At 56.4% G+C, this 15,811-nt stretch overlaps 2 protein-coding genes across 2 annotated transcripts; both read left to right on the top strand.

Moving 5' to 3' along the window:
- Window positions 1-3,445: 3,445 nt before the first annotated feature.
- On the top strand, window positions 3,446-10,197 carry NAGLU (N-acetyl-alpha-glucosaminidase). The gene is made up of 6 exons (XM_065897685.1): window positions 3,446-3,831; window positions 4,681-4,828; window positions 6,062-6,208; window positions 6,394-6,479; window positions 7,488-7,744; window positions 8,758-10,197. The coding sequence occupies exons 1-6, from the start codon at window positions 3,446-3,448 to the stop codon at window positions 9,966-9,968; spliced, it is 2,235 nt and encodes a 744-aa protein (XP_065753757.1). The 3' UTR covers window positions 9,969-10,197.
- Window positions 10,198-12,602: 2,405 nt separating this feature from the next.
- On the top strand, window positions 12,603-14,974 carry HSD17B1 (hydroxysteroid 17-beta dehydrogenase 1). Its single transcript, XM_065897027.1, has 6 exons — window positions 12,603-12,703; window positions 12,813-12,980; window positions 13,125-13,304; window positions 13,473-13,566; window positions 14,033-14,210; window positions 14,300-14,974. The coding sequence occupies exons 1-6, from the start codon at window positions 12,607-12,609 to the stop codon at window positions 14,537-14,539; spliced, it is 957 nt and encodes a 318-aa protein (XP_065753099.1). The 5' UTR covers window positions 12,603-12,606; the 3' UTR covers window positions 14,540-14,974.
- The last annotated feature ends 837 nt before the right edge of the window (window positions 14,975-15,811 follow it).

The following is a 15,811-nucleotide window of genomic DNA, read 5'->3' as shown; positions in this document are numbered from 1 at the left end:
CCTGGGTGGAAAGGGCATTGGAGCTCCCCTCAGATCTGAGCCTGTTTGCCTGCCATTCCCTCTCCAGCCTACCCAAGGCAAGGCGTAGGCTGCTCCCTGGTGGCCAGACAGGGAAGGACTCATTCCTCCCCACAGGTAAGATGGGTGGGATCCTAGCAGGGCTGTGACAGGCAGGCAACTGGATTGGCAGGGCAGAGGGACAAGGGATCTGGAGGGATTCTGGGGTGCATAGACAGAGGGGAGGCTGGCAGGAACGAAAGAGATGAGATAGGAGCGGGGAGAAAAAGTAATAAAATGTATCACGTGGTAAAAGGATCAAACAGTACAAAAGGCCCTAATATAAAAGTGAGTCTTCGGCTCCAGCGTCCCAGTACCTTATCCAAAGCGAGCACTATTTACATAGCCTTAAACACACACACACACACACACACACACACACACACACACACACAAATGGGACGTACTTTTACCCAGTGATTTGACATCTCTTTCTTTTTCTTTTTTTAAAGAAGATGTTGGGGGTAGGAGTTTATTAATTAATTAATTTATTTTTGCTGTGTTGGGTCTTCGTTTCTGTGCGAGGGCTTTCTCTAGTTGTGGCAAGCGGGGGCCACTCTTCATCGCGGTGCGCGGGCCTCTCACTATCGCGGCCTCTCGTTGCGGAGCACAGGCTCCAGACGCGCAGGCTCAGTAGTTGTAGCTCACGGGTCTAGTTGCTCCGCGGCATGTGGGAACCTCCCAGACCAGGGCTCGAACCCATGTCCCCTGCGTTAGCAGGCAGATTATCAACCACTGTGCCACCAGGGAAGCCCCTGACATCTCTTTTCTAATAAACTCAATATTTAGCTGGTTTTTAAAAATATTTTTATTTATTTATTTAGGCTGCATTGGGTCTTAGTTGAGGCACATGGTATCTTCGTTGCGGCATGTTTAGTTGCGGCATGCAGGCTCTTAGTTGCAGCATGCGTGCAGGGTCTAGCTCCCTGACCAGGGATCGAACCTGGTCGAACTACCCTGCATTGGGAGAGCGGAGTCTCACCCACTGGACCACCAGGGAAGTCCTGGTTTGACCTTTTTTTTTTTTTGGTACGCGGGCCTCTCACTGTTGTGGCCTCTCCCGTTGCGGAGCACAGGCTCCGGACGCGCAGGCTCAGCGGCCATGGCTCACGGGCCCAGCCGCTCCGCGGCATGTGGGATCTTCCCGGACCGGGGCACGAACCCGCGTCCCCTGCATCGGCAGGCGGACTCTCAACCACTGCGCCACCAGGGAAGCCCCTGATTTGACATCTTTTTAAATTTTTTTTTTTTTTTTTTTGGCCGTGCGGCTTAGTGAGATCTTAGTCCCCCGAATTGAACCCCGGGCCCTCGGCAGTGAAAGCACTGAGTCTTAACCACTGGACTACCAGGGAATTCCCTGACCTCTTTTTAAAAAGTACACTTTGCAGAACATTCCGAATCAGCACCAACACATCTTCCTCACTTTTCTATTTTTTTTTAGCAAATGCTTGGTATTTCATCCTATTGATGCAACTTAATTTCTTCAACCAGCCCCCCTATTGTCCTCAGAGTTCCCAGCTTGGTGGGGAAGACGAGAAAGACAGTGTGACACACCTGGAGTAATCGGTGACACTCTTGCCAAGCATCCATGAGCTCAGGCTGTGAATGTGCTACCAACCCCCCGGGATGGTGTCCCCAACCTGCTGCCCCTGCCAGCATCCGTCTGCCATTCTGGATGAATCCAGACCCCACAGAGAGGCACCCTGAGCCTGACGGTGGACCTGCAGCCCAATTCCCCCAAGCAATGTGTTCCTTAAGATCCAAATTGCTGGTAAAACAGGTCCTGGGAGGAGGAGAGTCTGACAAATCTCACCTGAAGCTAGAGGTGTTTGGAAGGGGGTGTTGGAGGGAGTGTAGAGAGGCCTGGGGGGCTACAAGCTATAGCTCCATGAGGACCCATCTCTCTGGGCAGGTCTAGGAGCTGCTCTCTGGGAAAAGCTGAGAGCCTTCTGATATTGGGAACTGGGTGGAACAGGGCTGCACCTCCTGAACTAGCTGCTTGCTGAGCTGGGAACAAGGCAGGGGGCACTGCAGCTTGAGTCTGCAGCTGGGGGCAGGGGGCAGAGGGGCAGAGCAAGCTCAGTGGACTCCCATGTTCTCTTTCAGTCCAGGCTCTGGATTTCCTGGATTGGCAACCCTCCTCTGACCCCTTCTCTGTCTCTAAGCAGCTGCACTCAGGCCTGACAACCTGGAAAAATCTACACCTGCCTCCAAAAGGACTCAGAATCCCTTTAGAAAGTTCAGTCTTTATAAAAGGGCCCACCACTCCTGGCCATCACACAGCCCCACTCAAACCCTCCCTGCTGGTAAGCAGACTGAAAAGTTGCATCTCTTGGGCGATAGTGGCAAAAACACTTATCTGAGAGTTAAGAGTTCCTGGTTCTAGTCCCAGACCTGCTGTCTTACTGGTCACTGATCTTTGCAGAGTCACTTCCTATCTCTGGCCCTCAGTTTCCCAGGATGTAAAATGAAGATAACTCCCATCCTGTTCAGCTGCTGCTACCGCTTACAGATCACATGAGAGCCCTTGTCACACCCACTAGGCCCTGCCCCATGGCCAGTCCAGGCTCACATGGTGCATCCCTCCTCCAGCTTCCTGACCTTTTAGTTCCTCAGATCTGCTCAGCTCTTTCTTTACCCTTCCTGGGTCTTCATATATGCATTTTTTTCTTCACAGAATGGTATTCCCCTCCCTCTTCTCCTGGACAATCCCAACTTAATTCGGATTAAATGTCACTTCCTTTTGGAAGCCTTTGGCTGGGGACCGTGCACAGCATCACAAGTACAGTGGACCCCTGAACAACATGTGTTTGAACTGCCGGGTCCAAACCGAATTTTTTTCCATAAATACGTGCTACAATACTGCATGGTCCGCGGATGCGGTACCCTGGATACAGGAGGGCTGACTGTAAAGTTATATTTTGGCTGCCAGAGGGTCGGCCCTCCTAACACACATGCAAAGTTTAAGGGTCAACTGCATAATGTAAATCTTTGTTTATATAAGTACTTGGTTTGTAGGTCTCCCCGGAAGAGGGGTGGCAGTGCCTGGTACAAAATCAACTTCAAATACTTATTGGGTGGTAAGATGGACGGAAGGAAAGTGATCTGCATGTGAAAGCGCGCTGTATCTGAAGGCAGTTGTGAAGGACTACGAGTCACATCCGGCCCCGGACTTTTGAAGTCACCAGGGTCACGCGCTCTTGCACCACGTGTGATCAGAAAACACCCTCAGGAGCTGGTGTGGAACCCGGAAGCTGGTCTCTCAGCCGCCGGCCGGTGCTTTACCTTCAGTTCCGCGTGACCTGAGGCCCTCAGCTGATTGGACGCGGCCGTCACGCCCCTGGTCCCGAGTCCCCATTGGTGCCCAGCGGGCTGAGACCGGTGGACCATGGAGACCGTGGCGATGGCCGCGGCTCTGGGGTTCTTGCTCCTGACCGCGGCGGGGGGCTCGGCCGGGGACGAGGCCCGGGAGGCGGCGGCCGTAAGGGAGCTGCTGGTCCGGCTTCTGGGACCCGGGCCGGCGGCCGCCTTCTCTGTGTCGGTGGAGCGCGCCCTGGCGGCCGAGTCCGGCCTGGACACCTACCGCCTGAGCGGCGGCGGCGTCGGAGCGCGGGTGCGGGTGCTCGGCTCCACTGGCGTGGCCGCCGCCGCGGGGCTGCACCGCTACCTGCGCGACTTCTGCGGCTGCCACGTGGCCTGGTCGGGCTCTCAGCTGCGCTTGCCGCAGCCGCTGCCCGTGGTGCCGGAGGAACTGACCGAGGCCACGCCCAACAGGTACCGCGGCCGGACCTCGACCCTCGGCTCCCTTGCAGCTCCCCGCCGCTTCCACCCACCCGGGCGCCAGCCCAAGCTGAAATCCCCGCCCTCCCCACTCTCAGCGCCGGGCTGCCAGGAAGCGCTGGCCTTAGGGTCGCACGACCTGGCTTCAGACCCCAGGTCTGATTCTAAAAGCCTTGTATCTTTGAGCAGGTCACTTAGCCTCTCTGAGCCTCGGCTGGCTCATCTGAAAAATGGAAATAATGTCATCTACCGTGCAGTGGTGCCGCTTTGATTGTGAGGATTTGCACGGTGCGGGGTGTAGAATTTGTGGTGCATAATCGGCGATCGGTAAATGCCATTACTTTCCTCCCCCACCCCTCTCTTTGAAGGTGCTTACTGAGGAATGACCCCCAGCCCTGTCACAGGCCTCTGTTCTAGCGTTTGCCCCACTACACCGAGGTGATGCATTCACACAGCTGCCTCCCCATTAGACTGTGGGGAGAGGGATCCCCCCCCTTCAGGACAGGGGCCAACTTTGCCATATGGCACTTACACGCTGTACACAGAGTAGGAATGAAAACGGAATATGCTCTCCCAAATATCTGGGAGGCTAGGGAGCTGAGTGCTGGGCGCAGGTGGGTGGGCACCTTCGGAAGCTCAAGCTCCACCTGGAGTGGATCCGGGAGTGAAGCAGTAGAGTTCACGTCTGGAGCCATGTCTTTCTGGGTTAGATCTAGGTGGTGTGGAGAGCTGTTCCAGGACCGGGACGCCCTCCAAGTTCTTCCCCAGGCTGTGGACCCTCAGGGGTGAGGGACATTATCTTTGCCCCCAGGGCCACGCCCCAGCTCACGCCCCTGCCTGCAGGTACCGCTATTACCAGAACGTGTGCACACAAAGCTACTCCTTCGTGTGGTGGGACTGGGCCCGTTGGGAGCAGGAGATTGACTGGATGGCGCTGAACGGCATCAACCTGGCGCTGGCCTGGAGCGGCCAGGAGGCCATCTGGCAGCAGGTGCGTGCCCACCACACCCCAGGCATCCCGCCTCCCCCACATCAACGCAGTATCTGGCACACAGAGAATAGGGCTCCAGAACTGTTGGTAGCAGGAGTGATGGCTCCAGCCTCCCAGCTTCCATGGTTGAGACAAACACACAGGAGCACTTACCCAGGGCTGGACCCCAGCACCCTACTGTAAACACTCTAAGAAGCCGGCCTCCCCTCTCTCCCCACCCTCACGTGGGTCAGTCAGCTGCCTCTGTGGATTCTGTCTCATTAGCAGCTCTTGATCTGCTTTGTCTTCTCCATCCTTACCCATGACCCCAGTTCAGGCTCTCATCCCCTCTGCCTGGACCCCAGTCTGCCAGAGCCTCTGAACAGCATCAGCCAAAAACTAACGCAGGAGGCTGCGAATAAGAAGAGTTTATTCGGGGTCTTTACTGATTGCGGGCTCGGGTAATCCTGAAAGAGCGTTCTGAGGAAGAAAAAGGGCTCATTTTTTTTTTAAGCCATGAGATTGTTAAAAATTGCCTCGTGAGAACTGTGACTGACTCTGACATAAGCTGGAAAATCTTTGTTCATAAGGAATTGAGAGTTATTTTAGGGTAAGAGTCCAATAAGTATCTTGAATTTCTAGCAGGCTCTTTGGATAACTTGATCAGATCAAAAGGTCAGATTCCATCCAGTCTGAGACGTGAAAAGTTACACTGCCTTAATGGCCTCCCGGCCGTGAGAGCTTGGAGAGCTCTCTAAGCAATATTTTCCTTTCAAAGCAAGACTCCTAACTCTCCAGGTTCCACCAGAGTGTCCTTTCTGAATTGCAAATCTGGTGGAGACCTTCCACTGTTAACGCACTCAAGAGCTCCCCATTGCCTTCAGGCTTTGCCCGGCCTGGGAGCTTCCATACCTGAGCCCTGAGCGCTCTGGCTACACCTGGGGCTGCTTAAGCTCCCTCACCCATCATTCTAGCCCTCCTTGCTCCATGAAGCCTTCTAAGGCCCCTTCCACATCTTGGGGAGAACCCCTTTGTGCCTCACCTCACCCATGCAACAAGGGTGACATTCGCAAACTCACCTGGTCACGGATCTGTTTCTCCCAGACTTCGGGCTCCTCGCAGGCAGGGATCGGATTTTGTCTTAGTAACCGTAGGGTACAGCCCAGAGAAGAGATGAATGTGCGTATGTTGAGTGAATGGGTCAATGAATAGAGATAAATGATTTACACGTGTGGGGCTCTCCCTCCTCCTCAGGTGTATCTGGCCTTGGGCCTGACCCAGACAGAGATCGATGAGTACTTCACTGGTCCTGCCTTCCTGGCCTGGGGGCGCATGGGCAACCTGCACACCTGGAGTGGCCCCCTGCCCCCCTCCTGGCACCTCAAACAGGTTTACCTGCAGGTAAAAGGATGGGGAAGGGAAGGAGCAGAATTGGTGCTGGACAGGTACAGGCCTGGGGTTGGGGGTGGTGTTCGGCCCACCCCGGGGCCCTTAACTGAATGGTGGGGACTCCGTGTGCGCTGAGAGAGTGAGGGCCTCCCGCCTCGGGGGGCCGTGCTCACTGCCGCCCCTCCCGTTCCTCGCAGCATCGGATCCTTGACCGGATGCGCTCGTTTGGCATGATCCCCGTGTTGCCAGCGTTCGCAGGGCACGTCCCCAAGGCTCTCACAAGGTGAGGTCCCCCCTCACCCTCCATTCAGCTCAGAGAATTTATATTCCCCTGCCAGGCACGAGTCAAAGAAAAATAAGCTCTAGATGTAGGCCTGCGCTTGATTCCTGGCTCTGTTACTGACTAGCCACATGACCTCGGACAGATGACGTGCCTGCTCTGTGCCTCAGTTTCCTCACTTGTAAAATGTATCTATGACTTGGCAGGAGTCTTAGCAGACGGCAGCTCTTAGTGATGGTAGGGGTGCACTGATCTCCTCTGTCCTTCCTGCCCCTCTGTTCCTCTGTGCTACCCGCCCATCCTCTCCTGCGGCTGGCAAAATTCTTCAGGGCCCGGCTGAGGCCTCCCCTCCTTCAGGAAGCCTTGCAGGGGGGCCCCCGGCATTGGTTACCACCTCCCTCATACACATGAGCACCTGGTTCCCACCACCGTCAGCGCTCAGCACACGTGGCCGGCCTCACTGGCCACTCCTTGGCCTCCCCAACTGGACAGCAGGAACCTCATTCGTACATTCAGCCAACGTTTGTCAGGCTATCCGGGGCTGCCCGACCAGGCCCTGTGCTGGGGCCTGGGGATGCAGCCACAAAGGTGCACAGAGGCCCCGCCCCCAGCGGGAGCTACGTGGCCAGGGGGATACAATACAGTGATAAGGGCAGGGATATATGTGGGCCCAATTCTCCGTCGAGGTCACTTCTGCTTGGGGAAGGGAGGGTGCAGCAAGGGCTCAGAGCAGAGGTGATGTCATTTGTTTCAGCCAGTGGGAGGGGGAGAGACAGCAAAAGCTTTCCAGACAGGTGAAAGTTAAAGGATGTCGAGGAGAAGCCAGATGCATAAGCGGGGAGGGAGGAGGAGAGGGCTCCAGGCACAGGGCACAGTATGTGCAAAGGCACAGAGGCATGAATGACCCAGGAACTGCAGAAGTTGGTGAGGCTGGAGATGACTACTGGTCAGCCTCCGGTAAACGTCTGAACTGTCACACACACACACACACACACACTCCCTCCCAACTAGGGTGTTCCCTCAGGCCAATATCACCCAGATGGGCAGGTGGGGACATTTCAACTGCTCCTACTCCTGCTCCTTCCTCCTGGCTCCGGAAGACCCCCTATTCCCCATGGTGGGGAGCCTCTTCCTGCGGGAGCTGACCAAAGAGTTTGGCACGGATCACATCTATGGGGCCGATACTTTCAACGAGATGCAGCCACCGTCCTCGGAGCCCTCCTACCTGGCTGCAGCCACCGCCGCTGTCTACCAGGCCATGATTGCAGGTTCGGTGCCAGGGGAGGTCAGAAAGGGAAGACCCCCCCCCCCGCCCCGAGACCCTCAGGGAGATGGGGCTGGCAGAGGTCAGTGGGGGGTGGGAGGCGGGACTGGGAATAATAACACCTCACTGTGACACACAGCACTTTACAGTTTACCAAGCACTTCTACACACACACACCATCTTATTGAATCACACTGTGTCTGAGAGGTGAGCTCTGGAGCCCGATACCCTGCTCCAGCGCAGGCAGTGCCACTTCCTGCCTGTGAGACTTGCAATGAATCACCTCCCCGCCAGTGCCCCCCAGTGCCTCAGCTGCTTCATCTGCAAAATGGGCTACCTCATAAGCAGAATCACGCCTGGCCCAGAGTAAAGTGTCATTAAGTGCTAGCTATTGAAAATATTTTATTTGGTCTCTACCTCCATGCTGAAGTAGGTAACACAGGCCAGAGGTTAGGGGATGTGCCCCAAGCTGGTAGGTGCCCTTCTAGATGCACAAATGTGAACCCAGCTCTCCTTCCTGCCACTTACAGGGGAAGGGCAGAGAGGGGCCAGGTCAGGAGTGGCTTGGGGAGGCCTCTGTGTCAGCCAGGAAGGAGCATATGGGCTCAGGCTTTGCACAGCAATGCTCCTGGTGTGACCCGGGACGGACCGGCAGCATCAGAATCACCCTGGGGCCTGTCAGATGTGCAAATTCTCAGCACCTCCCCTACCTCCTGAATCGGAATGCCTGGGGCTGGGGGCCAGCCTTCTGGGTAATTCTGATGCTCTGTAAAGCTTTATAGCGCTACCCTGGCACTCCCAGTGGGAGGAAGAGGAGATGGGGAGGACTTGTGTTGTGGAATGCCCTTCTGGCTGCGGTGGGGTGGGGTGGGGTGGGTTTCAGGGGAAGGAGTGTCCTGTGATAGAGTCATTTAACTTCTCTGGACCTCTGTTTCCTCATCTGTACAATGGGGTGAATGCTCTCCTGCCCCCTCTCCTCTTACCACCCTCTTTTCTGTCCCCACTGTCCCACCACAGTGGACCCTGACGCCATATGGCTGCTCCAAGGCTGGCTCTTCCAGCACCAGCCCGAGTTCTGGGGGCCCACCCAGGTGGGGGCCGTGCTGGGGGCCGTGCCGCGTGGCCGCCTCCTGGTTCTGGACCTGTTTGCTGAGAGCCAGCCCGTGTACGTCCGCACAGCCTCCTTCCAGGGCCAGCCCTTTATCTGGTGCATGCTGCATAACTTCGGGGGCAACCACGGCTTGTTTGGGGCCCTGGAGTCTGTGAACCGAGGCCCCACAGCCGCCCGCCTCTTCCCCAACTCCACCATGGTAGGCACGGGCATGACCCCTGAGGGCATCGGCCAGAACGAGGTGGTCTACGCCCTCATGGCTGAGCTGGGCTGGCGGAAGGGCCCAGTGGCAGATTTGGGGGCCTGGGTGACGGGCTTTGCAGCCCGGCGGTACGGGGTCTCCCATGGGGACGCAGAGGCAGCGTGGAGGCTGCTTCTCAGGAGTGTCTACAACTGCTCTGGCGAGGGCTGCAGTGGACACAATCGCAGCCCGCTGGTCAGGCGGCCATCCCTGCAGATGGTTACCGATGTCTGGTACAACCGATCGGATGTACTGGAAGCGTGGCGGCTGCTGCTGACAGCCACGCCTACCCTGGCCTCCAGCCCGGCCTTCTGCTACGACCTGGTGGATGTCACTCGCCAGGCAGTCCAGGAGCTGGTCAGCTTGTACTACGAAGAGGTGAGGACCGCCTATCTGAACAAGGAGCTGGTTCCCCTGATGAGGGCAGGAGGCGTCCTGGCCTATGAGCTCCTGCCCGCGCTGGACAAGGTGCTGGCTAGTGACAGCCACTTCCTGCTGGGCAGCTGGCTGGAGCAGGCCCGGGTGGCTGCCGTCAGTGAGACTGAGGCCCGCTTCTATGAGCAGAACAGCCGCTACCAGCTGACCCTGTGGGGGCCAGAGGGCAACATCCTAGACTACGCCAACAAACAGCTGGCGGGACTGGTGGCCGACTACTACGCCCCCCGCTGGCGGCTCTTCACGGAGACCCTGGTCGAGAGCCTGGTCCAAGGCATCCCCTTCCAACAGCACCAGTTTGACAAGAATGCCTTCCAGCTGGAACAGACCTTCGTCCTCAGCACAAAGAGGTATCCTAGCCAGCCCCAAGGAGACACAGTGGACCTGGCCAAGAAGCTCTTCCTCAAATATTACCCCCGGTGGGTGGCTGGCGCCTTGTGACAGATTAAGCACCCTTGGGCCATGTTTTCCTCAAATTCCAGGCCTGGGCAGGTTCCCAGGGCCTGGGGCTAGGCAAGCATCACAGGAGTTCCCCAGGCCTGGGTGAAGGAATTCATGCTGATGGGATCAAGCATGGAAGGTTTGGAGGGAGCCGAGCCGCCTTCCTCCACCACCCCAAATGTGGGATTAAAGTACTGTTTTAATACAACTTAATAAACTGATGGACCTGTGTGTCAGAATGTCAATGCCATGATGCCGGGGAGGACTCCGGGCTATAGCATGGACACTGGTCAGGTCAGGTCTCCCTGTCCCCTTACCTCAGCTTCCTCGGGTGTTTTGTTTGATTCCATCAGTTTTGTTGGTCATATATCCAGAATTCATTATATAAATCTTTCAAAATAACTAGATATTACAAGAATATCTACAATTCAGCTCTGATTGCGCAAATACTTGACACAGGAAACCTTTCTTACAAATAATTATTTTTCTTATAAGAATACTTTAGGGCTTCCCTGGTGGCGCAGTGGTTGAGAGTCCGCCTGCCGATGCAGGGGACGCGGGTTCGTGCCTCGGTCCGGGAAGATCCCACATGCCGCGGAGCGGCTGGGCCCGTGAGCCATGGCCGCTGAGCCTGCGCGTCCGGAGCCTGCGCTCCGCAGCGGGAGAGGCCACAACAGTGAGAGGCCCGCGTACCGCCAAAAAAAAAGAATACTTTAGTACAACACTGCTATATTTAAAATGAATAACCAACGAGGACCTACCATATAGCACAGGGAACTCTGCTCAATGTTATGTGGCCGCCTGGATGGGAGGGAGGTTTGAGGGAGAATGGATACGTGCATATGTACGGCTGAGTCACTTCGCCGTGCACCTGAAACTGTCACAACATCGTTAGTCGGCTGTGCTCCAATATGGAGTTCAACGGTTTTTAAAAAGAGTACTTTAGTACAGAAAACAAGTCTCTGTATATCTTACAGCAAATTTTATGCAGTGTTTTTTACCAGTTCAACCATCATTGCAGGTTTCCTATCATAGCACATGCATCGCATCCCACAAACCAAATTATAATCTGCTGCTTCTCATTGTCATCTACCACTGAGTCACATTGTTAAGAGTTTTTAGGCTGCTTCTTCTAATCTTTCCTGATCTGAAAGAATTCATGTATTCAGGCTAGAAGAGGTAATTTAAACAACATTCCTTCTAAATCTAACTTGTATTGGGTTAATCGCTGTGCTCGGTGAAGCATCTTTCCACTTTTCTCTTAGGCTAGACTGGCTAGCAGTCCACCCCTGCTGTATCAAGCAGAAGGGATAAAGTCCTAATATTCCTCAACGTTTCTAAACTGCAAAAACAAAACCCTAGAAACAAGAGTTAAATACAAATATTTAGAAAGCTAAAACATGTGCTAACGATGAGAAGTAGAGAATACTTTCAGATTTGAGGTCTCTCCTAGGTTGAAGAAGACATAAAAGAAAGTAGAAGGATGTGGCAGTAGTTTTATATTGATAAAATATTGAAAAACTGAAAAAAGGAATCACTTAGGTCAGTGGTGTGGTGCTTCCACAGTGCCAGGAGATACAGGATCTTAGACTCTGTGGCTAGCTGAACTATTTGACATTCTTTGGATGCTGTGACTTTAAAATAGCCTAATAAATACCTTGGTCAGAACAAGTAATCATTTAGGCCAGGGTGACTTTACAGGATACTGACCATGTTTCCCTGAAGAGACAGGACACCTCCCCAGGGGAAACATTTAGTATTCGCTCCATTCCTTCAGTTACTGAGAAGTATGTCCAGTTAGCAAAAGCCTGTCTTACTTTGCAGGTAGCATGCATTAAAACCAAGAGCCTGGCAGCCGTCGAGTTCCTGAGTGCTCAGCTCCGATTATCCAATATTCTTTTTTTAAATTAATTAATTTGCGGCACGCCGCAAGTGGGGGCTACTCCTTGTTGCAGTGCGCGGGCTTCTCATTGCGGTGGCTTCCCTTGTTGCGGAGCATGGGTTCTAGGCGCACGGGCTTCAGTAGTTGTGGCGCGTGGGCTCAGTCATTGTGGCACGCGAGCTGTAGAGCGCAGGCTCAGTAGCTGTGGCTCACGGCCTTTGTTGCTCCGCGGCACGTGGGATCTTCCCAGACCAGGGCTCGAACCTGTGTCCCCTGCATTGGCAGGAGGATTCTTAACCACTGCGCTACCAGGGAAGCCCCCCCTCAGTTTTAAACTAACCCCTGACCTTTGAACTGAGAACGCTCTTCCAAAACATTTACTTTCACACCCTCAGCAACAAACTTTGGCAACTATAATTGTCCCTGTGGGACAGAGGCTTGCCAGGCAAAGATCTGCCCAGGGCGCTCAGTGCCCACATGGGAGCCCACACCTCCTGTTTGCAAAGCTTCACCCTCCCTCTGACTAGCAACTTAAAGAAGGGGTGTTCTAAGGGGTGGCCTCATCTCTGCCTTGACCTAGAGAAGGTTGGGGAGAGAAGGCCAGGGATTCGCAGTAGGTCTCAGCCTTGAGATTGTGCTGTAGACATAACAAGGGGTGGGGACCCGCGCAGGCAGAGGCGGGGCGAAGCAGGTGATATCCATCCCAGAGACCAGCGCCCAGCATTCCCGGGGCCTCTCCCTACGCAGCACAGCTCCATGGACCGCACCGTGGTGCTCATCACTGGCTGTTCCTCCGGCATTGGCCTACACCTGGCCCTGCGCCTGGCGTCCGACCCATCCCAGGGCTTCAAAGGTACATGAGGGGACTGGGGTGGAGAGACCAGCTCCTTCCTCGTCCAAGGGGGCCTAGGTAGGGTTGTAAGCCCGAAATTCAGAGCCTCGTCCTCTCCCTGAACCTCCAGTGTACGCCACGCTGAGGGACCTGATGGCACAGGGCCCACTTTGGGAGGCCGCCCGGTCCCGAGGGTGCCCTCCCGGCTCCCTGGAGATGTTGCAGCTGGATGTGAGGGACGCAGATTCCATAGCCGCTGCCCGGGCACGCGTGACCGAGGGCCGCGTGGACGTGCTGGGTGAGTCTCCCTGCAAAACTAGTGCAGGAGCCTTCCTCACCCTGCGTCCAAACCAAGACGTCCCGAGGCCCAGGGAGCACGAGGGGACAGGCCGGGAGGAGGGCCGTGCGTGAGGCGAGCGGAGTTCGGTCTCTCTCCCCGCAGTATGTAACGCAGGCCGGGGCCTGGTGGGGCCGCTGGAGGCACACGAGGAGGGCGCCGTGGGCTCCGTGCTGGATGTGAACCTGACCGGTACCGTGCGGATGCTGCAGGCCTTCCTGCCGGACATGAAGCGGCGACGCTCGGGACGCATATTGGTGACCGGGAGCGTGGGAGGCTTGATGGGTGAGTGGAAGCCGGGGAAGAAGCAGAGGCGCGCAGGAGGCGGGGCTCAACGGGAGAGTCGGGGGGTCTAATAAAAGAGGTGGGACCTGGTGAAACTGCCCCGGGCCCCTCCCGCTCCCCGCGGCTCCCCTCCGCGACGCGCCTCAGCAGCCTCCTCTCGCCTCCAAGCTCTTCCCTTCAACGCCGTTTACTGCGCCAGCAAGTTTGCAATTGAGGGTTTGTGCGAGAGTCTGGCGATTCTGCTGCAGCCCTTCGGGGTCCAGTGAGTCACCGCCCCGCCCCCGGGACCCTCTGAACACTGACTTTGGGAACCCCAGCACCCTGTTTTGTTGGAATCGCTCTCAGGCGTTCTCCCTGGCCCCTCCTTAGTGCGGCGCCCGTTTGTTGTGTGCCAGACACAGTACCGGGCGTTTGGCGCCTGCCCTCTCACGCCACCTGCCGACCTAGCTGGTGAGGCGTCGGTATTGTTAGTGGGAAGCTCAGGCCCAGAGAGGTTCGGTGACTGGCCCAAGGTCACACAGCTGTTAAGGGACCCAGCCAGGGTGGCATAATGACGCCAGAGCCTCTCTCACACACTCTCCAAGGGACGTGGGGGCTCTTTTCCGGCAGTAAACCGCTTTCAAATGCTCGGGTTACCGAAGCGCCCGCCAGCCGGGCGCAGCCCCTCTCCGGCCCTCCCTCCCGGACTCCCATTCGCCCCCGCCCACCCGCCGCTCTCCCGCCGGCAGCTTGAGTCTCATCGAGTGCGGCCCGGTGCACACCGCCTTCCCCGAGAAGCTGGAGGGCGGCCTGGGCGGGGTGCTGGACCGCGCGGACGCCGAGACCCGCGGCCTCTTCTCCCGCTACCTGAGCCACTCCGAGCAGATCTTTCTTGAGGCGGGACAGGACCCGGAGGACGTGACCGAGGTGAGCGCCGGGCCGGACTGCGGGAGCGGGGGCAGCGCTGCGGTTCCCCAGCCCAGCCCCGGCCAGCGCGCCTCCTCCCGCCGCTGCAGGTCTTCCTCCAGGCGCTGCGCGCCCCGCGCCCGGCCCTGCGCTACTTCACCACCGAGCGCTTCCTGCCCCTGATACAGCTGCGCTTCTCCGACCCCAGCGGCTGCAGTTACGTCGCTGCTGCGCACCAAGCAGTGTTCGGCGACCAGGCCGCCGAGGGCTCAGACGGCGCCGGGGCGGAGGCCGGAGCCGGAGAACCGGGGGCACCTGAGCTCGGAGCTCCTCTTGCCGCCCCGAAATAAAGGCCTGGTTCGCCGCTGTCTCCCGCGCTCTCCTTTGCGGCCCCGGGTTGTGCGGTCTGGGGATGAAAAGGGGCTTTTCACTGCACCGCACTTGTGTGATCACTGGCGCGCGCGGCGGGTGGATGATCAGGAAAGAAGGTGTTAGCCCGGGTTATACCTACGGAAACCGAGGTCCAGAAAGGGAAGGAGCTAGCCCAAGGTCACGCCTCAAGTGCGCCTCAGGGCAGGGAGAGTGGTCCCTGGATTCCCGAGGGGTGTCTGCAGCAGTAGGAGTTAGGTGGACTTGGGTGCGGGGACAGTCGGCTTGTGACTTGGCTCCCACGAGTCCTGGGACCTTAGGCAACGTCCTACCCTCTCCGAGTCCATTCTCTTACCCGCAAAACGGGTATAATACCTATGTCGTGGATTGTGATAAGAATTAATTGAGATAATGCCCAAAAGTGCTGGCATAGAAGTCTTAATAGCAGGCCCTATTATTATTACTACTAGTGGTATTACTATTGTAACTGTGTTCCCATGTGGAAGCCAGATGTGTAAGGAAGAAACAAGGCTAAATGAGCCCAAAGGAGACAGCCCCACTCACCCCTCTCCTTGCCCCCTGCCGTAAGACAACACTCAGCAGGAGAGATGCCCCCTCGCCCAGAAGCTGCCTCTCACCAGGAGGTCAAGCCGAAGCTCCACATCTGCCCTGTGGTCCACGTCCTCCTTCCGGAAGCCAGCAAAAGGAGCTGGAGCGGCAGCAGCCACTTAAAGGGCCTGCAGGGTTGCAGAGCCAATCTCCCTCTAACTTCCTCTGAGGTTGGGTGCCGGAAGAGGGGTGGAGGTAGAGACTAGGTGAGGAGGTTGCAGGCCGAGGAAAGCAGTAGGGGTGCCGCAGGAGGGGCTTAGTAAAGAACATACATTAGCAGACTCATCAGGTACACAACACTCTGGGTAATGGCACAGGTGCCTCCTTGTGTGGCAGTAATCATGTCCGAAGCCATCCTATTTTGGAGGACAGCTTTCTCATTAGAGACCTAAGGATGGGCTTTGTTGGTTATCATTTAAGGCTTGCTGGATGCAGTTAGTTAGTAAGGGCACCTGTGTGTGCTGTAACATCCCCCAGGCCAATGGAGGGAAACAAGACAGCGGCCAAATGACTGCAACAGTGGAAAACAGAACGTGTACATACCATACATGTTGGCTGGGGAGGCAACACTGTCAGATGTGAGGATGGGGGCGGGGGCAGGGGCCGCGTGGCGGAATATGCCAGACCAGACCTTCACCTTCTCC

The sequence above is a fragment of the Phocoena phocoena genome, chromosome 19, assembly GCF_963924675.1.
Source record: "Phocoena phocoena chromosome 19, mPhoPho1.1, whole genome shotgun sequence".
NCBI classification, from domain to species: Eukaryota; Metazoa; Chordata; class Mammalia; order Artiodactyla; family Phocoenidae; genus Phocoena; species Phocoena phocoena.
Note: the sequence above shows the minus strand (reverse complement) of the source record. Positions and strands in the feature narration are given on the sequence as shown.